Below are 26,604 nucleotides of genomic sequence, written 5' to 3'. Positions count from 1 at the left end.
TAATCTTGGTTGAGACATGGAGACATGTTTGGGGCAGTGAAGGTCCTGGGTCCTGGGTCCTGTGTCATTACAGTCCAGGGAGTGGGCCACAGTTAGTCCAGTAGTGTGACTGAGCAGGGGATTAATGGTAAGGCACTTGGGAGCTGTACAGAGAGTGATCTGGGATCCGGTCACTCGTCAATAAAGACTGTCCTTTCCAATCAGTTGAGGGGGAGGGCAGGCCTGGGAGTCTGTTCAATGCAAGTCCAGCTGGATTTTCAGGGGCCACCAGCTGGGTAGAGAAGTTTGGGATGTCGATGGTGGAAATGGGCATCAGCGTTCTGGGATGATTGTGACAGGGAGGTGGCACAACATATAAGGGTGGAAGATGATAATGCATTGGAAGGTTTGGGTTACTGCAGGCAGAGGGGTCATCTGCAGTCACTACCACCCTGGCTTTGATGGGATTACTGTGTGTTTGGATGGTTGGCATGGCTATACTGTAGGCCTGAGGTCAGGAGGTGATGTTAGGGAATGAAGACATAAATGAATTGGTTAGAAATGTGTGGAAGCTGAGAATTGATGGGCTCAACAGCGAGTAGAAAGCAGAAAATAACATGAAGATCTGGGTGTGGTCCCCTAGATTTACCAGACTGAACCTGTGACTCACTGTCTTGCCTTCTATCCTCATCCAAATTGAAAACGTACACTGGAAATGAAAAGTGGCTCTACCACACCCAGCCTGGGAGGGGGAAATTGTTTTTTGTCTGTCTGGATGCTGTCAAGCGAATTGAGTGGATGGGTGGCAGCTCCAAAAACAATCACGTGGACAGTATCCCATTACACCCCTGGTTTGTGCCTTGTAGCTGGTGGACAGGCTTTGGGAAGTTACTGACTGCAGGATTCCTAGTCTCTGACTTGCTTTTGTAATCACTATTTATATGACTAGTCCAGTTCAGTTGTCCATCTTCAAGGATGCTTTTTTGAAGTACAATGTACTTCTTCTTCATGAGTTCACAGATGTATGATGTAAATGTAACAATAATTAAAAAGGCAGTTTGCTGATGATGCCTTTAAAGAGCTTTGGTGGGGGAACCTCACTTGCTACTGGGTGCATATTTAAAGGTTTATTACAGAGACGCTATATATTACAACTGCAAGATCAAAATGGCATGTCTGCCGTTAAAACAGTTTGATGGTAATGCCGTGATCTGCTTGTTCTGCATATTTGCTGCACATGTCCATAAAGCCTGTAATAATGCCCTCAACATCATGAATCCCAGTGCCATTCACAAGTATTTTTCATTTACATAGGCACCAGTAGTATCAAACCTATTGTTACCATGGAGGCCCATATGCATTGTACCTGATTAAACAATTTTTTGTTAAATTAAATTATCTGGTAGTGCCTCGGAGCAAAAACTACTAGAATACAACATCACTATAGCTCACTGAATAGAACTGAGGCATTGTGATAAAGTGGGTACACTGCAGACAATAGGTTTCACAATCTGGATTTGACTTTGAGATATAGCTGTGGGTGAAACATCAAATCCAAACACATGCTTTTGTGCCTTCAAGTAAAGGCAATGGAAGTGTTAAACAAAGAAAACTGAGAGGATACATTTTTCAGACTATTATAATATGTCTTTTTATTTGCTTTGTTTAATCTTGGCTGTTACAGTTTCAGTGACAAAGGAAAACTTGCAGTGGAAGAAAACATTCAGAGCAAATGCAGTGACCAGCCAGGATAATATGTTCTTGCTGTAAAATAGTAGCTGGAAGGTTCTATGAGGAAATGTGATGCCATTCCCACTGAACATGGCTGTCACAGCACCACCTCCAGGAGTAACTGACACTTAACAATACTTTCAATGCTGTCCATATCTGGTATGCTGAATTTGATATCTGATGTAGATCCATTGATTTAAAATTATAGCTAAGCAGCAAGTAATTTTACAATTTGAGAAACAGAGATGGTTAGAGCTTTTGACAGTACAGCTAGAAGAGCTGGAGACAAACTGAGGCCTGGCAGGTACAGCAGTAATAGCAAAGCAGGTTAAAAAGGTATTTTCATCACAGATATAGACACTGACTTTTTAAAATTGAAAATAGATGTGAATATAAACATATGTTAAAATCAATGTGTCATTTCATATGCTTTCAGTTTCTGTATATTAAAATTCTCGTGTGCATCTCTTTCTACTCTCCAATGTTGCTGGTGTTTTTTCTGAAATGAGTCTTTATATTTTTCCGACAGAAGTCCACCAAAGGGGCTATTGTCTTGGATTACGTATTCAGACATGCAAACCTGATGGAGACAGACTACTTTGGTTTGCGTTATTGTGACAGAAGTCATCAAACAGTGAGTAATTTAAAAAGGTGTGCAGGGACTGCGGATTTGGGATAAGAGAGTTGCTGTGATTTATAATAAAAATTAAAGTAATTTTCAATGGAAACATTTCAGCAATTATGTCATCTTTACAATGTTTTCCACTTCATCTCAGTGTTAAACTGGAAAAATTACAGTTGAACAATTTAAAAACAGTATAAAATAGAGGATATACTTCTTAGGGAGATGTAGAAGCAGGGACCTGTGTGTATATGTGCAAGACATGTAGAGATAGCAGTTAATAAAGTATTCAGTATCCTCAGCTGATAAAAGCATAGAATAAAGACCAAGAAGGCAATATTGTACTTTTTTAAGGGGCTTGTTAGACTCTAGCTGGAGTATTGTGTACAGTGCTGGGCGCCATATTATACAGAGTTGATAAAGGACTGAAGAAAGGTCCTGCCTGAAACATTGACTCACTTGCTCCTTGGATGCTGCCTGACCTGCTGTGCCTTTTCCAGTGCTAAGCTTTATCAACTCTGATTTCTCCAGCATCTGCAGTCCCAATTATCACTGTACTATACAAGCAGCTCTGCTGTAGCATGTATTTCATTAACGCCAATTGGCTATCACACTATGGACTGAATAGGGAACACTCTTTTCACCTTAGGCTCAGAGGATGTCTGAGAGCTTTTCAAAATCATGAGCTGGTTGGATAGAGGAGATATGGATAAGTTGTTACCACTTGTAACAGGAACAAGAACTAGAGGGCATAGACTTAAAGTGATCTGCAAAAGAAGCAAGGATGAAGTGAGGGACAACTTCTTCACACTAAGTAGTTAGGCTGTGGAATTCACAACCTGGAAATGTGGTGAAGGCAGGTTCAATTGAAGCATTCAAGAGAGCATTGTATGATTATTTGGATAAAAAATAATGTTCAAGGGTTCAGGGAGAAAGCAGGAAACTGGCACTAAATAATGATGTACACTTAATGAGCCAGTGCAGGTAACGATAGGCCGAAAGGTCTCCTTCTACATCAGAACAATTCTGTGGTTCTGTTAGAAAAACAATAATGCAGTGGCACTGTGATGCCCTTTCTTCTATCCCTCAAATGATTCAAGTAGATGTATTTATAAAGGGAAAGGTATTGTTACTCAAACAGGCAAAACTCTGTTATTATGGAAAAGTTATTTCTTGACACTGGAATGTATTTACAACAGCACCCACTCTCACACAGGAAAAGGTGATTACAATAGACATAGTGTATTAAAACAGCTGGAAGAGTCACTGTTATGCTTGAGTATTTTGAAACAATGCAAGCTTGATGATTCCATTTTAGTTCACTGATGAAAATGAGTTTATAAGTCTTTGATGACAATTATGGAGTGGATTGCTACTTGTAGCAACAGGTTTCTGGCTCTGCTTCCATCAAGGTACAATTGAGTGCCTGTACCAAAGATGGCTCTTTAAATTGCTAGGTAAAAGCTAGGTCTAATTGTCCACCCACAAGTAGATTTTAGACAGTGTTCTTTTTTTCCTGAGCTGGATTTCTTCCTTCCAAGTCTCCTTGTCTCCAAAACTGACTAAATGCGCTCTCAAAATTTTCCTTCTCACAAGTTGGTTTCTATTACTTGACCATAGTACCTGCTTTCCCTTGTCTACACAAATATTCCTTGAAAGAAACACAGAAAATAGAACAGCAGTGGCCCACTCAACCTTTTGAGCCTGTTCTGTCATTCATTATGATCATGGCTGATCATCCAACTCAAGCCTTTTCATGCTTTTGCCCCATATTTTTTGATCCCTTTAGCTCCAAGTGCTATATCTAATTCCTTCTTGAAATCATGAAATGTTTTGGCCACAACTGCTTTTTGTGGCCGTGAACTCCACAGGCTCACCACTCTCTGGGTAAAGAAATTTCTCCTAACCCTAAATGGTCCATTCCATATCCTTAGACTATGACATCCTGGTTCTGCATCCTTAGGCTGAAATTTCCTGGTTCTAGATCCATAGACTGTGACCCTGGTTCTGGATTTAAGCATCGACACACAGTTGGTCTTTTATTGTGATATCTGTTCAATAGATATGGGTGTCATTGGCTGAATCAGCATTTATTGGCCATGCCTCATTGTCCTTGAGAGGGTGAACTGCATTCTTGAACAGCTGAAATCCATTCTATGTAGGTAGACCCACAATGCTTTTAGGAAGGGAGTAAAACAGATTTCTGTTTTTTGGATGTTTACATGCCAGACTCTATCATCATTCCAGTTGTGGAGGGAATTGGCAAAACATGGAGGGTTTGAGTTATAAGGATAGGCTGAATAGGTTGGGATATTTTTCACTGGAGCATAGGAGGTTGAGGGGCAACGTGATAGAGGTTTATAAAATCATGAGGGTCATAGAATAGGGGAATAGCAAAGGTCTTCTTTAGGGTGGGTGAGTTCAAAATTAGGGGGCATATTTTTAAGGTAAGAGGAGAAACAACATAGAGCATAGAACAGGACAGGCCCTTTGGCCCTCAATGTTGTGCCAGCCTTTTATCCTACACTATGATCAAACTAACCTACATACCCTTCATTGTATTATCGTCCATGTGCCTACCCATGAGTTGCTTAAATGCCCCTAATGTATCTAACTCTACTAGCTCTACCAGCAGGGCATTTCACACACCCACCACTCTCTGTGTAAAGAACCTATCTCTTACATCTCCCTTAAAACTTCCTCCTTAAAACTTTATCCCCTCTTGATAGACATTTCTACCCTGGGAAAAGGTCTCTGGCTATCCACTTTATCTGTGCCTCTCAACATCTTGTACACCTCTACCAAGTTGCCTCTTATCCTTCTTTGCTCCAATGAGAAAGATTTAAAAGGGGCCTGAGGAGCAACATTTTCACACAGAGGGTGGTTTGTTTGTGGAATGAACTGCAAGAGAAAGTGATAGACTCAGGTGCAGTTACAACATTTAAAAGGCATTTTGATAGGTAAATGAATAGAAAAGATTTAGTGCATTTGAGCTAAATGCCAGCAAATCTAGCAAAACTAGTTTAGTTTGGGAAACTTGGTCGGCATAGAAGAACTGAGCCAAAGGATCTGTATGACTGTATGATTCTGTGAAGTTCAGATACCAAAAATATTTATCTAATTGTATCTAGTGTGCTATATTCATTTAGTTCTGTCTCTGGTGCTTCAAATTATAATGCATAAAATAGAGTCAATTTTTCGATAAATGAATTTTGATACTCTGATACTATGATGACTATCTTCCCATTTTGGTGTTGCCTGGAGTTCCATGTTTCAATCTCCCATTCACGTCCCAGTTTCTTTAGTACCAAAGTAGCCCTTATTAAAGTTACAAATAACATCCTTTATTATTGCCAGAAAAGAAATTATATCTCCTAATTTGTCTGCAGCCTTTGACATGTTTTCTCATTGCGACCTATCAGCAAAGCTTCTCCTCTATCATCCAGCTGAGTGACACTGCATTTCTACCTTTCTACTTATAGCTAGTGAATCACTGTATTGGTGTCTTCCTGCCCCTGCAATGTTACCTCTGGAATTCTCCAAGATTCAATCCTCAGCCAATGCCCCTCTATATCCCATCAACATGCTGCCCTTCAGTGACATGATCTGAAAACAAAAAAGCATCAATTTCCATGTGTCACTGACGACATGCAGCTTTATTTCACCACCATCACCTCTCTGAACTCCTCCTTCACTGTCGCTATATCATCTGATTGTATAACACCCAGTGCTGAGTGGGCAGAAATTTCTCTAACTGAAGATCGACTCATGCTCTTAGCTTTTATGTTTTTATGAGTATTGAGAAGATTGAACCCATTGTTTATGGATCCCACCACAAACTCTCTTCCCCAATACCTGATTCTATCCTTCAAAGTTTGTAAAAGTCAACCTTTGGACTTCCTAAATAAAATCCTGACACTCCTTTCCTAACAGAACTGAGGGTATATCTATACTACATGGGCAGCCATGGTTCAAGGAAGCAACTTACTATCACTTTCTTAAGGTCAATCTATTGAAGGTAGGACTTCAATCTACTGTTTAAAAAGTAGCTTTCAGACAACTACTGTCCAGTTATGAGGATAGTTGGAAGACCATGATAAAGCAGAGGAAGAAATCATTAGTTAAATACCCATCCTCTAAATAAAGACATTAAATCTATTTAAATGCATATTTCAGATCTAAACAAATCATATGTCAATGGTGAAATGGGAATTCTTTTTATGGAAAGCTTTCATGTAATTCTGCTGTGACATGAATTGTTATTTATTTCTGAATCCATACATTGATTTGTTCTAACAACAACTATTTATTTTACACAGTACTGGCTTGATCCCACAAAAACACTTGCTGAACACAAGGATCTTATAAACAGTGAGTAATGATTTCAATCAATTTTTGCAATATGCATCGGCTGCTTTAAGGGACCAGTCAAATTGAGATGGACAAGCTGCCTCTGTGTATTTTTTGGGTCCTTGCATGACAGGATAAAAAAAAATGCAGATCATTTAGACTTTCACCAGCCTGACTTGATATGTTGGGGCTTGAATGAAATGAGAAATGCAATATGTCAATTGTCTGACAAAATTTTATGACAATTTTGGCTGTAGGCCAGAATCATTCAAATTATTTCAAAGTGAGTATGTTTATTGCAATAAATGTCATGATATTAAGCTAAGCTCCATTCTGGTTTTATGGTGAACATTAAAGATTCCACAGCACTATTCGAAGAATCTCAAGGAATTCCGCTCAGTGTCCTGGTCAATTTTCAACTCTCAATCTGCATCATATAAATAGATTAGAAGATCCTTATTTTTGTGGGAATTTGCTGTCTGCAAATTGGTACTTTCCCTATGACAACTGTGACTAAGTTCACAAAGCACTTATTTGGCTGTTTTGAAGAAGGGTCACTGGACTTGAAGTATTAACTCTTAAATCCTTCTCTCCAAGGATGCTGTCAGACCTGTTGGGTTTCTCCAACAAGTCCTGCTTTTGTTTCAGATCTCCAGCATCTGCAGTTGTTTACTTTATATTAATTGTTAATGTTTTGAGATATTCTGAGGTTGTGAAATGTAATATTTCAAAATGAAAGTCTCTTTTTCATAAGCATTCCGAGCATCTTTTGTACAGGTTGCCAGAATATTTGTCATTTCTATTTCTAAAGTAAGTAATAACAATATTACTTCAACATGGACAAAGCAAACATGGTTGAAAAGGTTCAGAAAAGATTCACAAGGATGTTGCCAGGGTTGGAGGGTTTGAGCTACAGGGAGGGGCTGAATAGGCTTGGGCTGTTTACCCTGGAGTGTTGGAGACAGATGGATGATCTTATTGAGGTTTGTAAAATCATGAGGTGCATGGATATGGTAAATAGCCATGGTTTTTTTCCTAGGGTAGGGTAATCTAAAACTAGAGGGCATAGGTTTAGGGCAAGATAGCAAAGATTTACAAGGGACCTGATGGGCGACCTTTTCATGCAGAGGCTGGTGTGTATATAAAACATATTGCCAGAAGAAGTGGTGGAGGCGGGTACCATTATTACATTTAAAAGGCATCAAGATGGGAACATGAATAGCAAACATTTAGAGGGATTTGGACCAAATGCTGACAAATGGGACTAGATTAATTTGAAATATCTAGCTGATATGGACAAATTAGACCAAAGAGTCTGTTTCCATGCTGAACAACTCTATTACTCTAAGGCTGAAATGAAGCCAGATTTGCATTATTAAACTGGTTTGTTTCACAGGAAGACAACCCACTATCCTGATCAAACCCATTTAATTTAATCTGGGGTGGCACAGTGGCTCAGTGGTTAGCACTGCTGCCTCAGTGTCAGGGACCCAGGTTCGATTCCTGCCTTAGGCGACTGTCTGTGTGGAGTTTGCATATTCTCCCCATGTCTGCTTGGGTTTCCTCCCTCAATCCAAAGATAGTCAGGTGAATTGGCTATGCTAAATTGCCCAGAATGAAAGATAAGAAACATTTGTTTTTATCTGTTGTTTTCCACTAAAAACCCTTGACTGGCACTTAAGTAATTTTGAAGAGTAATTATAGTTACGACACAGTGGCTCAGGCATGACACGGTAGCTGAATGATTAGCACTGCAGCATCACAGTGCCAGGAACCCTGGTTTGATTCCAGCCTCAGGTGACTGTCTGTGTGGAGTTTGCACATTCTCCCATGTATGTGTGATCCTCCCACAGTCCAAAGATGTACAGGTTAAGTGGATTAGCAATGCTAAATTGCCTGTAATGTCTGGGGATGTGCAGGCTTGGTAGGTTAGCCATAAGAAATTTAGGGTTACTGGGATTGGGTAGGGGGACTGGGTTTGGGTGGAATGCTGTTTGCCATGGCAGAATTCAAGCCCAGGTCCCTAGAACATTTCCTGAGTCTCTGGATTAACTGTCCAGTGATGATATCATTAGGCCAGCATCTAACTTCACTTCCTCTTCTTGCAAGAGTATAGCACTGACATCCATATCACTTGTATTGATAGTCACTTTGAATGGCTTCGCTTAGTTAGGTGTGGCTAACACTGGGGTAGTGGTTATCACAGCTTTCAGGCTGTCAGATATCTTCTGACATTCTTCCGTCCACTGAGGTTTTCTGCACTGCTTCAACAAGTACGTCAATGGAGCAACCATTCGGCTAAAGCTCGGTAAAAACCACTCCGATAAAAAACACTCTGTCACAGGAATCGTCATACTCCCCTCTTTGTTGGCGGTGTGGGAAACTCACCAATAACCTTTGTTTTCACATCCTGTGGGGCCATTTGTCAATGTCTAATAACATGGCCTAGGAATGTGACTTGGGCTTTTGCAAACTCACTCTTTGCCTGGTTTATCACCAAGCCTGCTCCCCAAAGTCGATCGAACAATTCTGATACATCCTCCAACTGTTTCTTCCATGTATGACTAAAAATTACCAGGTCATCAATGTACACCACGTTCCCAAAATGACTTTATTGGTTAGTCTTTCAAATGTGGTTGGTGCATTTTTCATACTAAATGGCATGGATAGGAATGGTAGGATTCAGGAAACATGGATGACAAGGGAAATTGTAAGCTTAGTCAAAAGGAAAAAGGAAGCATATGATCGATCTCAGCAGCTGCAAACTGACAAAGCCCTTGAGAAGTTTAGAGAAATTAGGAAGGAACTTAAATGCGGAATTAAGAAGGCTAAAAGGGGCCATGAAATGTCTTTAGCAAACAGAGTCAAGGAGAATCCCAAAGCTTTTTATGCTCAAGGACAAAGGAGGGAAGTTATGCATGGAGCCACAGGAAGTGGGAGAGATCCTTAATGACTACTGTGTATCGCTATTCAACATGGAGAAGGACATGACTGATGTTGAAGTCAGGGATGAGTGTGTGAATACTCTAGAGAATGGCAAGTAATTGAAGGAGGAGATGTTGGGTATCCTAAATTGTGTTAAGGCAATCAATTGCCAAGGCCAGATGGGATCTATCCCAGGTGAGAGGCAAGGGAAGAAATAGCTGCGGCATTACCAGATGACTTCACATCATTTTTGACTACAGATGAGGTTCCAGAGGACTAGAGATTAGCCAATGTTGTTCCCTTGTTTAAGAAAGGAGCTGAAAATGTGTTGCTGGAGCAGCGCAGAAGGTCAGGCAGCATCCAGGGAACAGGAGAATCAATGTTTCGGGCATAAGCCCTTCTTCAGGATTCCTTAAGAAAGGAATCAAGGATAATCCAGAAAATTATAGGCCAGTGAGCATGGTGGCTGTGGTGGGGAAGCTCTTGGAGAACATACTGAGGGACAAGATAAACATCTTGGAAGAAATGGACTAGTCAGTGACAGGCAGCATGGTTTTGTATGGGGAAGGTCATGCTTCACCAACCTGATTGAATTTTTTGAAGAGGTGTCAAAGATAATTCATGAGGCAAGGGCTTGTTGATGTCGTTCATGTGGACTTTAGTAAGGCATTTGATAAAGTCCCACATGGCAGATTAGTACAAAAACTAAAATCACATGGGATTCGGGGTACGCTAGCTAGATGGATACAAAACTGGTTTGGTCATAGAAGACAGAGGGTAGCAGTGGAAGGGTGTTTGTCAGAATAGAGATCAGTAACTAGTAGTGTTCCACAGGGATCAGTCTTAGGTTGTCTGTTGTTTGTAGTATATATAAATGACCTGAAGGAAAATGTAGGTCTAAATAATAAGTTTGCAGATGACATGAAGATTGTTGGAGCTGCTGATAGTGCCGACAATTGTGAAAGGATACAACAGGATATAGATAGATTGGCAGATGTAGTTTGATCCAGACAAATGTGAGCGGATGCATTTTGGAAGATCAAATTTAGGTTTGAAATATCCTATAAAAGGTGGCACCCTTAGGAACATTAGCATACAGGTGGATCTGGGCGTGCAGGTTCACAGTTCCTTAAAAGTGGCAACACAGGTGGCTAAGGTGATTAAGAAGGCATATGGTGTCTCGGGCCTTATCGGCTTGGTATTGCTCTGGTTTGTTTTATATTATATCCATTTAGTAGTTATCTGTTAATTTATTGTTATGCTTTTCTGGGTGAAGGGTGTTTACGTCTTTGGTGTAAAGATGTGTGGGGTTGAGATGTGGAGGGGGAGGGTGGACATCCATTGTTCACTTGCAGGAGTGTAAATAACGTTTTGTTTTGGTCTGGGTGTGGGGTGCAGCCTTAACTGGAAGGTGCCAGGACAGCTGTAAGGTTGGGAGTGAATGCCCCCTGTGGACGAGTGGGGAGATCTCTGGAGATTTGTGGTTTTGGGTTTATCCGTTAAAGTTAGGGGTAGAGATTAGCTTCTTAGTTTTAGTAGTTTCAGTAGTGCTTGTAGGAACAGTATTTAGATTTGATACAGTCTGTGTTTTTTCCACTCACCGCACATTGAATGGACTTCTTCCTCTCGGGGACTGCGGGCTGTAGTGTGCTGTCATGGCTAGCGATCTGTTCAGGTGGTGCACCTGGAATATAAAGGGGATCGATTACCCCATTAAAAGGAAAAAGGTGCTTTCAAATCTAAAGAAGGAAAGAGTTGACATCGCTCTGTTGCAAGAGACACACTTAACCAATAGGCAACATCTGAAGTTTCAGCAGGGGGGATATGATAGTGTATACTTCTCCTCCTTCAACTCCAAAAGCAGAGGTGTGGCCATACTGGTACAAAGGAAACTCCCATTTCAGATGATAGATCAAATTAAGGATAAATATAGACAGTTCATCATTCTCAAGGCTCTGGTACACAGAGAAAAGTATGGCACCCTGAATGTTTACTGTCCCCTGGTGCATTCTCTTAAATTTTTAGTTGACGCAGTCTTTAAATTAATGGCTGTTGAGGTGCGCCACATGATTACAGGAGGAGACTTTAATCATCTCATGGATCCTGAGGTAGACAGGATGCCAAGGGGTCTGTCAGTTACACCTCTGCAGTCTAGACAGTTAGTGAACTTGTGTAAGGAGTTGGGGCTAGTGGATGTATGGAGGTGTCTCCACCCTAATTGAGGGATTTTACCTTCTACTCCAACCTGCACAAGTGCCACACAAGACTTGATATGTTCTTTGTTCCGTCGGTTTGTTTGGACTTGGTATTGGCCGGCAGGATTGGGAACCTAACTATTTTGGACCATGCAGCAGTGTATTTGGATATTAAGACAAAGGTAGTGGAATAAACACATGGCACTGGCACAAGGATCCATTTCTGTTGAAGGATGGCAACTTTGTACAGCACATTACAAGGGATTTCAGGGCTTTTTGGGACATCAATCAGGGTATGACCAGTAATCCATCAGTGCTTTGGGAGATCACCAAAGCGTTCTTAAGGGATCTGATTATTTTACACTCAACAACGAGAAAGAGGCAGACAGGAGTGCAGCAGTGGATGCCCGAGGCCTGGCTGAAGGCAGCTGAGTCGGCATATTATAACAGACCATCTGTGGTTAAGTTACAACGGGTCATGGCTCTCCAGGCTGCTCTGGACTTGGTGTTCACACAAGTGGTGAGGAGAGGGGTCTCCTTTGCAAAGCAAAGGCTGTTTGAATATGGGGATAAGCCAGGTAGATAACTGGCTTACCTGGCTAGGAAGAAAAGTGCTCTGCAGTCCATTGTGTCTTTTAGGGAGAAAACTGGGAACATTTGTGGGCGGCACGGTGGCACAGTGGTTAGCACTGCTGCCTCACAGCGCCAGAGACCTGGGTTCAATTCCCGCCTCAGGCGACTGACTGTGTGGAGTTTGCACGTTCTCCCTGTGTCTGCGTGGGTTTCCTCTGGGTGCTCTGGTTTCCTCCCACAATCCAAAGATGTGCAGGTCAGGTGAATTGGCCATGCTAAATTGCCCGTAGTGTTAGGTAAAGGGGTAAATGTAGGGGTATGGGTGGGTTGCGCTTCGGCGGGTCGGTGTGGACTTGTTGGGCCGAAGGGCCTGTTTCCACACTGTAATGTAATGTAATCTAATCTAATCACTTGTGAGTTGAAAAAGGTTAATGCTAGATTTTGGAAGTTCTACATAGAGTTATACCGGTCAGAGAGCTGTGGGGATGGAGTAGCGAGAACGGAATACTTTTTTGAAAACCTGGACCTCCCTGGTATAAACGCAGATCAGGCCTTCCTTTTAAATGCACTTCTGATGATACAGGAGATGCAAGAGGCGGTAAGGCAGCTCCACGGTGGCAAGGCACCCAGTCCAGATGGGTTCCTGAGTGAATTTTACAAGGAGTTTACACACATGTTAGCTGAACCACTTTGGAGATGTATAGTCATTCGTATAGCCAGGACTGCCCACCCTCCTCTCTTAGGGAGGCTTATATATTCCTTATTTTAAATAAAGGGAAAGACCCTGAGGATTGCGTGTCGTATAGACCCATCTCGTTGTTGAATGTGGACTTCAAAATTTTATTAAAGGTGCTGGCTGTGAGGTTGGAAAAGATACTGCCCATTATTATGAAAGAGGAGCAGACGGATTCTATCGAGGGCTGCAGCTCCTCCAACAATATCAGGCGGGTACTGAACATAGTGCAAGTATGTCAGCAGAGATTAATTCTGGGCTTGGTGGTCTCCCTGGATGCAGAAACGGGTGGAATGGTCGTATCTCTTTACTGTTCTAGATTGCTTTGGTCTGGGAAGGGCCTTCGCCAGGTGGGTGGCAGTGTTATATAGAGACCCCAAAGCAGCGGTTATCACGAATGGGGTCAAATCGAGCAATTTTAATGTGAGGAAAGGCAGCCGACAGGGATATCCTCTCTCGCCATTACTATTTACTCTGGTAATTGAGCCATTGGTGGAAGCCATCTGAAAGGACCCTGAAACAATGGCACCAAAGTTGGGAATTGGAGACCACAAAGTTACTCCATGCAGATGATGTCCTTCTGTTTTGGCTAACCTGGAGAAGTGCATACCCCGGCTAATACAAAAATGTAATTATTTGGCAGTTTCTCGGGATACAGGATAAATTTTGCAAAGTCGGAAGTCATGCCCATGGAGGGATTGGTGGAAGTACTGAAGCTGGAGGATGGAATGGAGTTTCCTTTTAGGTGGTCACGGAGAAGTTTTGTCTATCTGGGAATTTTTATTACCCCCCTACCTTCCATCAGCTGTACAGAGCTATCTTTGTACAGTTGTTTGAGAGAATAAAGCAAGCCTTGCAGCAGTGGGAGGGACTACCCATATCATGGTTAGGATGTATAGTGTTTATTATAATGAATGTTGTTCCTCGGTTATTATATCCTATGAGGATGCTCCCATTGTTATTACCCAAACAGGTGCTGTGGAGGTTTGCCAGTTGGCTTGGATCATTTATTTGGTGCCATAGGTGCCCCCTAATTAAAGTTACCAAGCTGCAACCTCTGCAGGATATGAGGGGGGAGGGGGTGAGGGGTGGACATACCAGATCTGAAGAGATACCAGATAGGTGCCTTGCTGTAATAAGTGGGTGAATGGATGCATAAGGACTCAAGGTTGATATGACTTGATGTTGTGGCCTCACAGGCAAGGTATCCCTTTATCAATTTATTGTTTTTGGATAAGATGAGATCTGTGGTTGAGCACTGTGTGATCCCGATTATCATAAATATGTTGAAAGCATGGAGGATATGCGACAGAGTGAGAGCAATTTGTTTAAGACTTCGCCGTTCACCCCATTAGTGGGAGCCCCAGGATTTAGATCGGGGTCAATGGACTCCGGCCTTAGAGCAGGCAAGGGTAAGGGAATCTCCTGTTTGGGAGATTTATTCGAGGGAGAGGTCTTGATGTTTTTCAACTAATTAAGCCAGAAATACGAGATTCCTAATAGGGACATTTTCCAATACTTCCAGGTAAAGGATTATATACAGAAGACCACGCTCTTGGCTCAGCCCTATGAGTCAGATATAGAAAGAAGAGTGCTCCGATATGGGAGTGCTCTCTCAGTACCATATATCATCTGCAGTGAGGGAACACCTTGGGGAATATGGAGATACTCCATGGAATCTGGAATCAGGAGTCAGGGGAAGAAATCTCATCAGAAACATGGGAGGATATATGGGGGAATATAAAAAAAAATTAATATGCAATAAAGCACAAGTGATGGAATTGAAGATTCTTCATAGGACCCATATGGCACCAGAGAGGTTAGCAAAGTTTAAGAAAGGGTCTTCTTCGAAATATCCCAAATGTAAAATCAGCATAGGCACCCTTACATATTGCTTTGGTCCTGTTACAAGATTTGCGGATACTGTGGCGCCATAGTGAATGAGCTGGAGAAGATCCTGGGAATTGAAGTTAAGGAGGATCCAGTATCCCTTCTTTTGGGACTGCCGAACCTGCCCTGTTTGGGTGAGCATGGGGAGAGGTTATTTTACATTCTTACATACTGTGCGAGGAAGATCAATCTAATGAATTGGATATTAGAAAAACCTTCAGGTCTTGCAGGGTGGTGCAGACCTGTGATGGAGCACGTCCACCAATTTATCTGACAAGTATGGTGTGCCATGGAACAGAGCAATTTTATAGGACATGGCAGCCCTTTCTAAATTACATAGACATGGACCTATTGGTGGTACTGATTAAGGCCTAGGGGAGTGGGGGTGGGTGGGGGGAGCGGGGGGAGGCCTACTAAATACAGGTATAATAATTGTCGCTCCCATGGACAGGAGCTTCAGTGGAGGTGCAGCGAGTGGAGTAATGTAATGTAGTGCAATGCAATGTAATTTAATTTTATTGGATTATAATTTAATTTAGTACTATTTCATTTAATTTGAGTTTATATTAATTTGGGTTAAATTAAGTAAATACGCGATGATCGTATCTTGAAGAGTAGTAGGCAGTTTATTGTTAACGTTACTGTAATATAATAATGTGATATTATTTCTACTTTTCTGTACTTCTGTATTTTTATAACTTTTCATTTTTTTTGTAGCAGTTGCAGCAACATAAAATTTTGTTAGGCCACATTTGGAGTATTGTGTGCAGTTTTGGTCACTATGCTACCAGAAGGATATGGAAGCTTTGGAAAGAGTGCAGAGAAGGTTCACCAGCATGTTATCTGGTCGCAGGGCCATTGTCTATGAGGAAAGGTTAAAAAGACTAGGATTGTTTTCACTGGAAAGATAGTGGCTGAGAGGAGACCTGATAGAGGTCTCCAAAATTATGAGAGGCATAGATAGGGTGGATAGTCAGAGGCTTGTCCCAAGGATGAAGTTTCAGTTACAAGGGGGCAGAGGTTCAAGGAGAGATGAGAAAAGTTTAAGGGAAGTTTTTCAGAAAGAGTTTGGTAGGAGCCTGGAACACACTGCCAGAAGAGGTGGAGGAAGCAGGCACATTGGCGACATTTAAGAGGCATTTAATGGTAACATGGAGGTAATAGAAGAATATGAACTGTATAAGTGCAGGTTTGTTTTTTTAGTTTAGTTAGGGCATGATGATTGTTACAGGCTTGGAGGGCCGAAGGGCCTGCTCTTGTGCTGTACTTCTCTTTTGTTCTTTGACTTTAAACTGGTACACTCCATTTGGCATCACAAAAGCTGAAATTTCCTTCACTCTTTTGGATAAAGGTACCTGCTAGTATCTTTTCAGTAAATCCAACTTAGAAATATAAGTTGCTTGTCACACCTTCTAAATACCGTCTCCTAAATGTGAAATAGGATATGAATCAGATTTTGTAACTGTGTTGATTTTGCGATTATCCACACATAACCATTGGGTACCATCTAGTTTTGGTACCACTATTATAGGTGAGCTCCATTCACTGCAAATCACTGATTATAATGTCTTTGAGCAGGCTTTCAATCTCTTTTGAACTTGTGCCTATTTTGGAGGGTTAGGCCTATAAGGGTACTGCTTAAACGGAACAACATTTCCTGTATCTACATCATAATAAGATTAGTACTTCCCCGCTTATTCCTGTATATGATATGAATGGCAGGGTTCAGGAACCATGGATGAAAAGGGAAATTGTAAGCTTAGAATGTGATTGGCTAGAAAGACTGGGACTTTTCTCACTGGAGCATAGGAGGTTGAGTGGTGATCCTGCTGAGGTTTATAAAATCAGGAGGGGCATAGATAGTGTGAATGGTAAGGGTCTTTTTCCTCAGGTGGGGGAGTTCAAAACTAGGAGGCATATTTTTATGGTGAGAGAAGAAAGATATGAAAAGGACATGGGGAGCAACTTTTTTACACAGAGTGGTTTGTATGCTAGAGAATGTGGAAGATGAACCCCTACCCCAAATGTAATAAAGACAGGGTCATCCTTATCCTCACTTTTCACCTCACTAGTCTACACATCCAACTTATCATCCTTGAACACTTCTGTCAACTACAACTATACACACCAACAAGAACATCTTGCCCTCTCCACCTCTCTCTGCCTTCTGCAAGGACAATTCCTTTCGCCACTCCTTGGTCCATGCCACCCTCTCCACCGACACCCCCAAACCACCCAGTATCTTCCCCTGCAACCATAAAATATGCAAAACCTGCCAACACTCCCTCATCTCCATCAAGGGCCTCTACGTGAGACAGAGGTTCACCTGCCTCTCCTCCAACCTAGTTTACTCTACCCGGCGCTCCTGATTGGTCTTCTCTACATCGGTGAGACCAAATGTTAACTAAGGGCATGTTTCACCGAGCATGTCAGCTGGGCTGACAGTGGCTGACCTGACCCCCTGGTCACTGGCCCTTTCCACTCCCTTTCCAACATGTCCTTCCTTGGTCTCCTCCATTGCCACAGTGAATCAGACCGCAAACTGGAGGAGCAACACCTTATCTTCTGCCTGGGAAGCCTACAGCCCGGAGGACTTAATATTGAGTCCTTCAATTTCAAATAACCTTCCCATCCACCCCCGACTCCCTTTCCAGCCCCGCCTCCTCCCTTCCATCCCTTTGACTGACCCTTCCTTCCAGCTACCAACCTGATTCATTTCTCCCATCAACCAACCAGGTTGCACCCACCACCTGTATTCACTTATCACGACCTCACCACTCCACCTCTCTCCCCACCCAAAACCATTACTCCCACCCTTTATCTGCAGGTCCCCCTACCACACCTCTGTTCCTGAAGAAAGGTTATACCCGAAATGTCGACTTCTCCATCTCCTGATGCTGCCTGGCTTGCTATGTTCTTCCAGCCCTCTGCTTGTCTACTTTGGATTCCAGGATCTGCAGTTATTTTGTCTCTAACAGAAAAAGTGGTGGATGCATGCACAATGTTTAAAAGATATTTGGATAAGTACACAAATAGGAAAGGTTTGGACGAATATGGGCCTGGCGCTGGTAGGTGGGACTAATTTAGTTTGGGGACACGGTTAGTGTGGACTGGTCATGACACAATACTAAGTCCAATATAAATCTCCCCTCTGGTTCATTTCAAAATGTGCTATCTCAAAAACATTCTATTAATTACTCATCCAAGCTATTAGTGCCAATCTGATTTTTCCAGTTTATGTATAGATTAAATTCCCCCATGATTATTGATATTCCCTTACCACAAGCAGTCAATATTTTTTCTTGTATTCTTCATCCTACCTTGTGATTGGAGGTCTACTGGCTCAGTTTCACCAGTGAGTTCTTTCTCCTCTATTCCTTGTTTCCACTCAAACTGATATCACATCTTAATGTCCTGAACCCACCCACATTTACATAGCTTTAATTTTTTTTGGATATTGTATACCCCTCAATATTCAGTTCCCAATTCATATCATCCTGAAGCCATGTCTCTGTAATAACTACCAGATCACATTTATTTACTGGAAATTGCACTATCAATTAATTATGAATGCTGTACAACAAGTTTTGTCTTTTTGTTATCTTTGGAAAGGCTAGCATATATTGTTGGGGCATTCCTAGCTTTTCTTTTTCTACCTCTTCCAGTTATTCCCTGATCTTCATTTCCCATCTTATTATTTTCCTCACTTACCCTGTTTCTTCTCTTTGATGTACCACATCTTTCCACATTTGCTGCCACTGTTTACTTTAAAATACTCGGTACTTTCCTAGTTCTAAAGTTAACAAGAACACTGGTCCCATTATGGTTCAGATGTAATCATCCCAAGGGTGCAGGCCTCACTTTCCCAATGTGCAAATCCTTTAACCTGTCCTTAATACCTCATAATCCATGACATCTTCATGAGGTTAGGTGATTGGCCATGCTAAATTGCCCAGTGTGCCCAGGAATATATAGGCAGGGTGAATTAGCCATGGGAAATGTAGGGTTACAGGGGAGAGTGGCAGGCCTGGATGGCATGTTCTTCAGAGGGTCAGTATGGACTTGATGGGCCAAATGGCCTGCTCCCACACTGTAGGGATTCTGTATTTCGGATGTTCTTTGAGTCTTTTCAGGATATAATGCTATGCATTTTAAAAAATATATACTTTTATTGAAAAATAGATTTTTAAAATATTACAACAAATAGAAAACAATACAATTCAAAACAATACAAAGAAAGAACACCAAAAAAAAATTTTAAAAACCCAAACCGTCCTCATGGACAAATGTATAAATATATCAAAATATATAAAAGACCCCAACTAACTACTTAACTAAATAAATAATAACGAACAACAAAATAATAAATAATAATATAGCTCAGCAAAACAAAACACTAACTATCAAATAGCATTACTTTTCACATATTCATATGTTCACAGTCCCCCCTCTCTGGATATTGGATTTGTAAAGCACAATCATTGCAGCTATATAAAATCCCTCATTATTGTGGCAGACAAATCTGTGTCCAGGTTGTCCAAAAAGGACTGTCATGTCATATAGAAATTCTCAATTTTGTGGTGTGCCATACTTGGAAGAAAATCCAAGCGGATATTCTCCATAACAATCGTACGCCAACCCAACAGGTCCAGGGGATTTTCTGACACCCAACCTAGCATGATATTCTTTCTTGCGCAGAAAGTGAGGATGCTAAAAAGATTTTTCTTCTGCGCATCTACAGGGAATACACTGGGCAGGCCAAGAAGAAGAAGATCAGGTCTTTCTCCACCCTTACACCCAAAATCCCCTCCATTGCCCTGCCACAGTGCTCTAGTATGTTTGAAGCCTACCACAGGACCAGAGACAATGGGTAAGAGTGCCCATACTAGATTTACACTTGTGGCATGTTGAAGATACCCCTGGTTTAAATTTTGACAAATGATCCAGAGCCAAGTGGACCCTGTGGAGAATCTTCAACTGTAAAGCATGGGTCCTCTTGCAAATTGATACCTTTCTTGAACTGTAAAGCATGGGTCCTCTTGCAAATTGATACCTTTCTTGCATTTTCCCAAATGTCTTCCCACGTCACTGAGGCGACCTCAACGTCTAGCTCTCTCTCCCACATCTTGCAGAGTTGATTGAACTCATCTGAGGGGCTGCCCTTCAGGTGATGATATAAAATGCTGACAGAAAGTGTACTCTTAGCACGGAGCACCCTCCTCTCTTTTTGGATTTGTAGGCATCAGTCAAAAGTGTAGTCTTTTTATGAATAAAATCCCTAACTTGAAAAAAAAGAGTCCCTGCTAGATAGCTCGTATTTCCATTCTAACTGATCAAAGGCATTATTGAGTCTGCCTCAAATAAATCACCCAAGCAAGACACACCCCTAACTGTTTAATGTTCAAATCCTGAATCCATTATCCCCAGTTGAAAACCCGGCATAGCCACTATAGGTGTAAGAAAAGATGTTTTGCCAATATTGCCTTGCCTCTGCTGTATTGCCCTCCATGCTTTAACAGTATTGGTAACTATTGGGTTGTGGCAACATTCCTTAATTGTCCTCATTTTGTCCAAAAACAGCATACAAGTAAGTGGGCACTTTGACTGAGAGTTTTCAATATCTAACCGTATTGAAAAAGGGTCCCCAAAAGCCCAATCACTCAAGTAAGATAAAAGCGAGCTTAGTTGATATATTTTAATGTCTGGGAGATCCACTCCCCCAAGCCCGTGAGGCAATTGCAGTTTAGCAAATTTAATAAGAGGCCGCTTACAATGCCAAGTAAAAGTGCTGAACTAGCCATTCAGTCTCCTGAACGTTTGTTTCTCGAAAATCAGGGGGAGCATCCATATAGAATAACAAAAGGGGGAGAATATTAATCGTAATAAGAGCTGTCCGACCTAACCATACGACTGGAAGTGTCTCCCATCTTTGAAGATCTTGTTTGATTTTGTTGAATAGTTGAACAAAATTAGCTTTAAACAACCGATCAAAAACTGCAGTGATCAATATGCCCAAACACACAAAACCCCCCTTTGACCACTTAAATGGGAATCGAGATTCACCTTCAAGACCTAGCACCTTCGTAAGACTTCGCATAGCCTCTGATTTTGCATAATTAATCTTGTACTCCGAAAAGGTGCCAAACGAGCTGATGCATTGTATCAGGCAAGGCACTGAAACTGCTGAATTTGACAAATAAATGAGGACATCGTCCATGTACAACTAAATCTTACTTAATTTTGACCACACTTCTGGAGCGGATATATTAGGATCCCTACGAATGGCCTCCACCAATAGTTCAATCACCAATGTAAAAAGCAGTGGTGAAAGGGGACAGCCCTGCTGGCTGCCCCTAAAAATACTAAAGTTGCTTGATCATACCCCATTGGTGATGACCACAGTGAGAGGGTCGCTGTAGAGAGCCTTTACCCATCTTATAAAGGCTTTACCCTAGCCAAACTGCTCTAGAGTATAAAAAAGGTAGGGCCACTCAAATGTCTTCTCTGCATCTCAAGAAATCACCAATCCCTGTATGGACTGTTGTTGACATGCTTGAATTACATTAAGCAGCCTCCTAACATTATTGGAGGAACTGCAGCCCTTTATGAAGCCCGTCTGGTCCTATTTAACAAGAGAAAGTAACACAGTCTCCAGCCGTAACGCAAGAGTCTTAGAGAGGATTTTAAAGTCAACATTTAAGAGTGAAATGGGCCTGTAAGAAGCACGGTTTCCAGGACCTTCCCCTTTTTAAGAATAAGCGAAATACTGGCCTCTCTGAGAGGTGGCAGGAGACAATCATGGCTCTATGAGTCAATAAGCACGTTGAGCATTGGGCCTGACAAGTATAAATTCCTTCTAGAGTTTGATGAGAAGTCCATCAGGACTGGGCAGCTTTCCACTCTGAAGCTGTTTCACAGCCTCCTCAACCTCTTGCTCTGATAAGGGGGCATTGAGAAAAGACTCTTGTTTGGGGGTCACACCCAGGAGCTCCAGATCCTTGAAAAAGGACTCCGTCTTGGCCTGCCCCTCCTCACAACCCTCAGATTGGTATAATTCAGAGTAAAATCTCTGGAATGCCGCATTAATCTTTTTGGAATCACATGTTAGGTTCCCAGACCTAACCGTTGTAATGGCTTGAAGAGCACTCCTTTTCCTGGCAAGATACACTTGGTACTTGCCCAGTTTGTCACCATGCTCATATCACCTTTGTTTTGTGAAAGTAAGCTCCTTCTTTGCTGTCTGTGTGAGCATGGAATTCAATGCAGACCGCAGCGCCGTAATCGTCTGTGGCTTGACCAACGAGGGCCTGTCAAAGTAAGCCTTCTGGGCTGCCTTCAGTCGTGCTTTGAGGAGACGTTGCTGCCCGCCCTTCTGTTGTTTCCTGCTGGCAGAGTAGGAGATAATTAACCCCCTGGCATATGCTTTGGCAGTTTCCCAAAGGAAGGATGGGCTACCATCCGAGCCTGAGTTAATGTCTAGGAATGCCCGAAATTCCTTGGAGAAGTACTCCACAAATGTATTATCTAAAGGATAAAGGAATCCATTCACCAATGCCTCGGGCCCACTATAGTGACCTTAATCTGAACCAATAGGTACACTGGAGCATGATCGGAGATGGTAATATTACCAATCGTACAAGATGCCACCAAGTCCAGGGTTGCTACGGGGGTCAGAAAAGAATCAATCCTGGTGTGACATCTGAGTGAATTGGAAAAAGACGTAAAATCCCTGCCTGTAGGGTGGAGATGCCTCCAGACATTCACTAACCCTAACTCCACACACAAATCCACTAATTGTTTATTTTGTACAGAGGGTATCGGGGGGCCTTTGGGCAACCTGACTACCGTGGGATCCATAAGAAAATTAAAATCTCCCCCTGTAATGATATGCTGGGACTCGAGACTGATCAATTTAGAGAACACATCAACCAGAAATTTGAGGGGATGGACTGGAGGGCAGTAAGCATTTAAAACACCATATTCTTCCCCGTTTATCAGGGCTTTGAGGATTACAAACCTCCCATGTGTGTCTTTAACACGCTCTAGTAACTTAAATGGGAGATTCCTCCTAACCAATATAGCCACTCCCCTACTACTGATATTAAAAGAAGAAAAGTAAACCCGATCAAAGCCATTTTGCTGTAGTTTCAAATGCTCCCTATCATCTAAGTGTGTCTCCTGTAGTAAAGCAATATCCACTTTTTCCTTTCTAAGACTCAAGAGTATCTTTTTCCTCTTAATTGGTGAGTGATTCCCCTTGATGTTCCAGGTACACCACATTCCAGGTAGGTACCCCACCCATCCTTTGGTATAAATTAACTTAGAACTTGAAAGTACACATCTCAACCACTCCCGAGCATAGTTTAGAGCAGATTATTACCAATAAAAAAAAGGTAAAGCAAGCCCCGGACTTACTTTTTTTAAAGAAAGTAGAGACATCTCCAAACAACACTACTATTTGTACATACTAAATTGTTTAGATGAAGTTAATTTGTCCACAAAGTCTCTTGCCTTTTCCAACGTGTCAAAGAGATGTACAGATCCATCTAAGGTGAACCGAAGCACCGCTAGATACCTCAGAGAGTGCTGGATCCTGAGCTCCCTCAGTCTTTTCTTGATGCTGTCAGCGGATTTCCTTTTCTGGATCATCGCTGCTGAGAAGTCCTGGGAGAACATGATCTGAGAGCCGTCATAAGCTAGGGCTTCTGGATCCTTCCCCTGGATTCTGGAAGCTTCCACGATTCTCTCCTTATCTCTTTAGTGATGAAACTGTATCAAGACAGGACGAGGACGTTGGTCCAGACCTGGCCTCCGCACCGTGACCCAGTAAGCCCTCTCAATCTTTGAGCTTCTCTTTCCAGCTTCCAAGTTAAGCAATTCCGGCAATCAGCCCTCAATAAATTTCACCAGTCACTCACCTTCCTTACCCTCCGGCAGACTGACGATCTGAATATTTTTTCCCCTGTCCCTGTTCTCAAGGTCATCAACCTGGTCAAGCAAATTACGGACCTGTGTCTCCTATCCTTGGAGGAATTGGTATCAGCTTCCACCACTGTGTGTTCTACCTCATCCATTCATTTCTCCAAGTCTCCCAGCTGCTGTTCATGCTTCTGCAGCAGAATAGAGATTGGGGCCAGCTTCTCCTCTATCTGCTTGCCCAACATCTTGCGAGATTTTCTGAGCTCCCTTACCAGAACCTGGTAGATAATCGAGTCCAAGGACCCTGCAGGCTGAGCTGCGGGTCTGCCCTCTGACATAGCTTCTCCCTTCTTCGGCCATCCTGGACAGTGAAAACCGAGGTAAATTGCTCTCTGTCAGTTCCCTGGGACTCCTCAATCTTTCCAGAGTCCCAGGATATCACAGTGATCCGGGTAGGATGGATTACAACTTCGTCCCACTTGTGCTGCCGTGTGGTGGTGTGCAATGTGATCTTCCTAGATCGCCGCCATCTTAGATCTCTCGCTATGCAATCTTTAACTCTACTGTCTAAGTAATGTCTGCTACAAAATATTTATGGTTTCAAATTGTCATGGTACAGGTGTTCTCCTGACATCACTGAAGTTGAATGTGTAACACTGTGTCTTAATTCAGTGTCTCATATCACTCAACTATACCACTTTCTGAAATGTAAGCCCTTTTGTTCCAAAATGAAAAAGATTAAAATACTAGAACTGTTGTCTGAATTCTAACACAAGATATTTGTAAAACACTTCCACATTCAGGGGCTTGTGCTGTGCAGCTGCATCTTAATTAGAATCCAGTCTGTGCATGTTATTGAAAGGAGCCATTTCATACTAAATGAGTGGCAAAGCAAGTTTTTTATTTTCACATTCTCCCCAATACAAAAGAAGAGGCTAAAACTCTCTGGCTGAGGCTTCCAACCCGCAATGATCCTACTTTCAAGTCACAACTACAACTAAATATCAATATTTCTCCAAGTTGCTTTGAATCATTACTTGGTTTTGAGCACTTCCTGCAGAATGACAGCATTCTGGTTTAATCTGTATCTCCCTGCTTCTAGCTCATGTGGAAATAAATTGGTTTTCTGTCTTCTAGAAATGAAATATGGAGGTAATCTGAAGGTCAGCGTAAATTAAGTTTAAATTCATGTTGGAAGTGGTCTGTCAGTAAACTGTGCCACAGCATTAAAAGGAAGTTTTATAGGAACTATTCTCCACCGGTTATATTCTGACGCTTACCTCCAAGAACAGGGGAAACTGCAGTGTAGGGCTGAATACTTCAAACACAGGAAGGAAGAGGAAATTGGAAATGGAGTCTGTGCAGATAACGGTTGCACATTGAAATTACAGCATCCCATCACCAATCACCCTTTATTTACAAATGCATAGCCTTTGACAATAGCACTGCCTGTCATAATTCAGGCATTCAGCCTTTCAATATCCATGACTTTCACACATTCATGTCAACCAGAACTCCCTGATTGGACCAGATTACCATCTCCAAATAGAGAACTCATACAATCACTACACACATCTCCAATAATTGCTGAATCCTGCCATTAGTTTGCCCATTCACTATCTTGTTTAGGTAATGGTAGTGAAAAATAAACTAAAGCTACAAAGGGAGACAAAGATAGAGATGTGCGTAATATTCATCAATGTTTTGATTTTAACCTGGAGGCAAGTTTTGTGCCATGGTTGAGGTGGCAGTGGATGAACTTATGCTTCTTCTGAAATATTGTCAGCATCCTCTTCCTTTGTAAAACAAAACACTATTTAAGTATAAAATCCTCATGAAAAAATCTAGCTTTGCGTTGCACCTCCCTTTGTAACCAATGGAACGTACCTGCTTACTTTTTACATGTCAATAGAAGATTTTGGGTTCATCTTTATTAGAGCTGCCAAATCTATTCTCATATTCTCTCTGCGAGCCTTTTTCTTTCACTCCACCTCTCCTCTCAACTAATTGCATTTGGATTGTTTCTCATTCAAAACATTGACTTGACAAGCATCATACATGCTCTTTCAGTGTTTTCATTATATTCTCTATGTGCCTCATCATCTAGTGAATTAGTTTCGCTCCTTTACCTTTAGTCTGTATTGCAATGTACCTTGCCTGTATCTGAAGCGGTCCCTTAAGTATCAGCCATTGTTCTGTTAAAGTTTTTCCTGTCAAACTTCAATTCCATTTTATCTAGGCTAGATCCCCTCTCAAACCATTGAATTAAGCCCTTGTACAATATTGAAGTTCTACTTCAAATTATTCTTTCCTCTTTTCTGTTACTAATTTAAATCTCCTGTCCCATATATATGGGCCAATTTTGTCCACCTAATTCCCCAGAATCAGTTTCAGCAATGCCTCTTTCTTAGTTAGTCATCGAGTCATAGAGATGTACAGCCCTTCGGTCCAACCCGTCCATGCCGACCAGATATCCCAACCCAATCTAGTCCCACCTGCCAGCACCCAGCCCATATCCCTCCATACCCTTCCTATTCATATACCCATCCAAATGCCTCTTAAATGTTGCAATTGTACCAGCCTCCATTACTTCCTCTGGCAGCTCATTCCATACACGTACCACTGTCTGTGTGAAAAAGTTGCCCCATAGGTCCCTTTTATATCTTTCCCCTCTCACTCTAAACCTA

The 26,604-nt window shown here is 41.9% G+C and overlaps 1 protein-coding gene across 5 annotated transcripts in view; it reads left to right on the top strand.

Annotated features, from left to right (window-relative positions):
- Positions 1 to 26,604, top strand: part of epb41l4a (erythrocyte membrane protein band 4.1 like 4A) — a 299,725-nt gene that overhangs the window by 114,044 nt on the left and 159,077 nt on the right. For all 5 annotated transcript variants that reach the window (XM_043710609.1, XM_043710582.1, XM_043710590.1 and 2 more), the window contains exons 3-4: positions 2,240 to 2,344; positions 6,652 to 6,703. In XM_043710609.1, coding sequence (XP_043566544.1) covers positions 2,240 to 2,344; positions 6,652 to 6,703 — 157 coding nt within the window. The remainder of the gene's footprint in view (positions 1 to 2,239; positions 2,345 to 6,651; positions 6,704 to 26,604) is intronic.

The sequence above is a fragment of the Chiloscyllium plagiosum genome, chromosome 2 (genome assembly GCF_004010195.1).
Source record: "Chiloscyllium plagiosum isolate BGI_BamShark_2017 chromosome 2, ASM401019v2, whole genome shotgun sequence".
In the NCBI taxonomy this organism is placed as follows: Eukaryota; Metazoa; Chordata; class Chondrichthyes; order Orectolobiformes; family Hemiscylliidae; genus Chiloscyllium; species Chiloscyllium plagiosum.
Note: the sequence above shows the minus strand (reverse complement) of the source record. Positions and strands in the feature narration are given on the sequence as shown.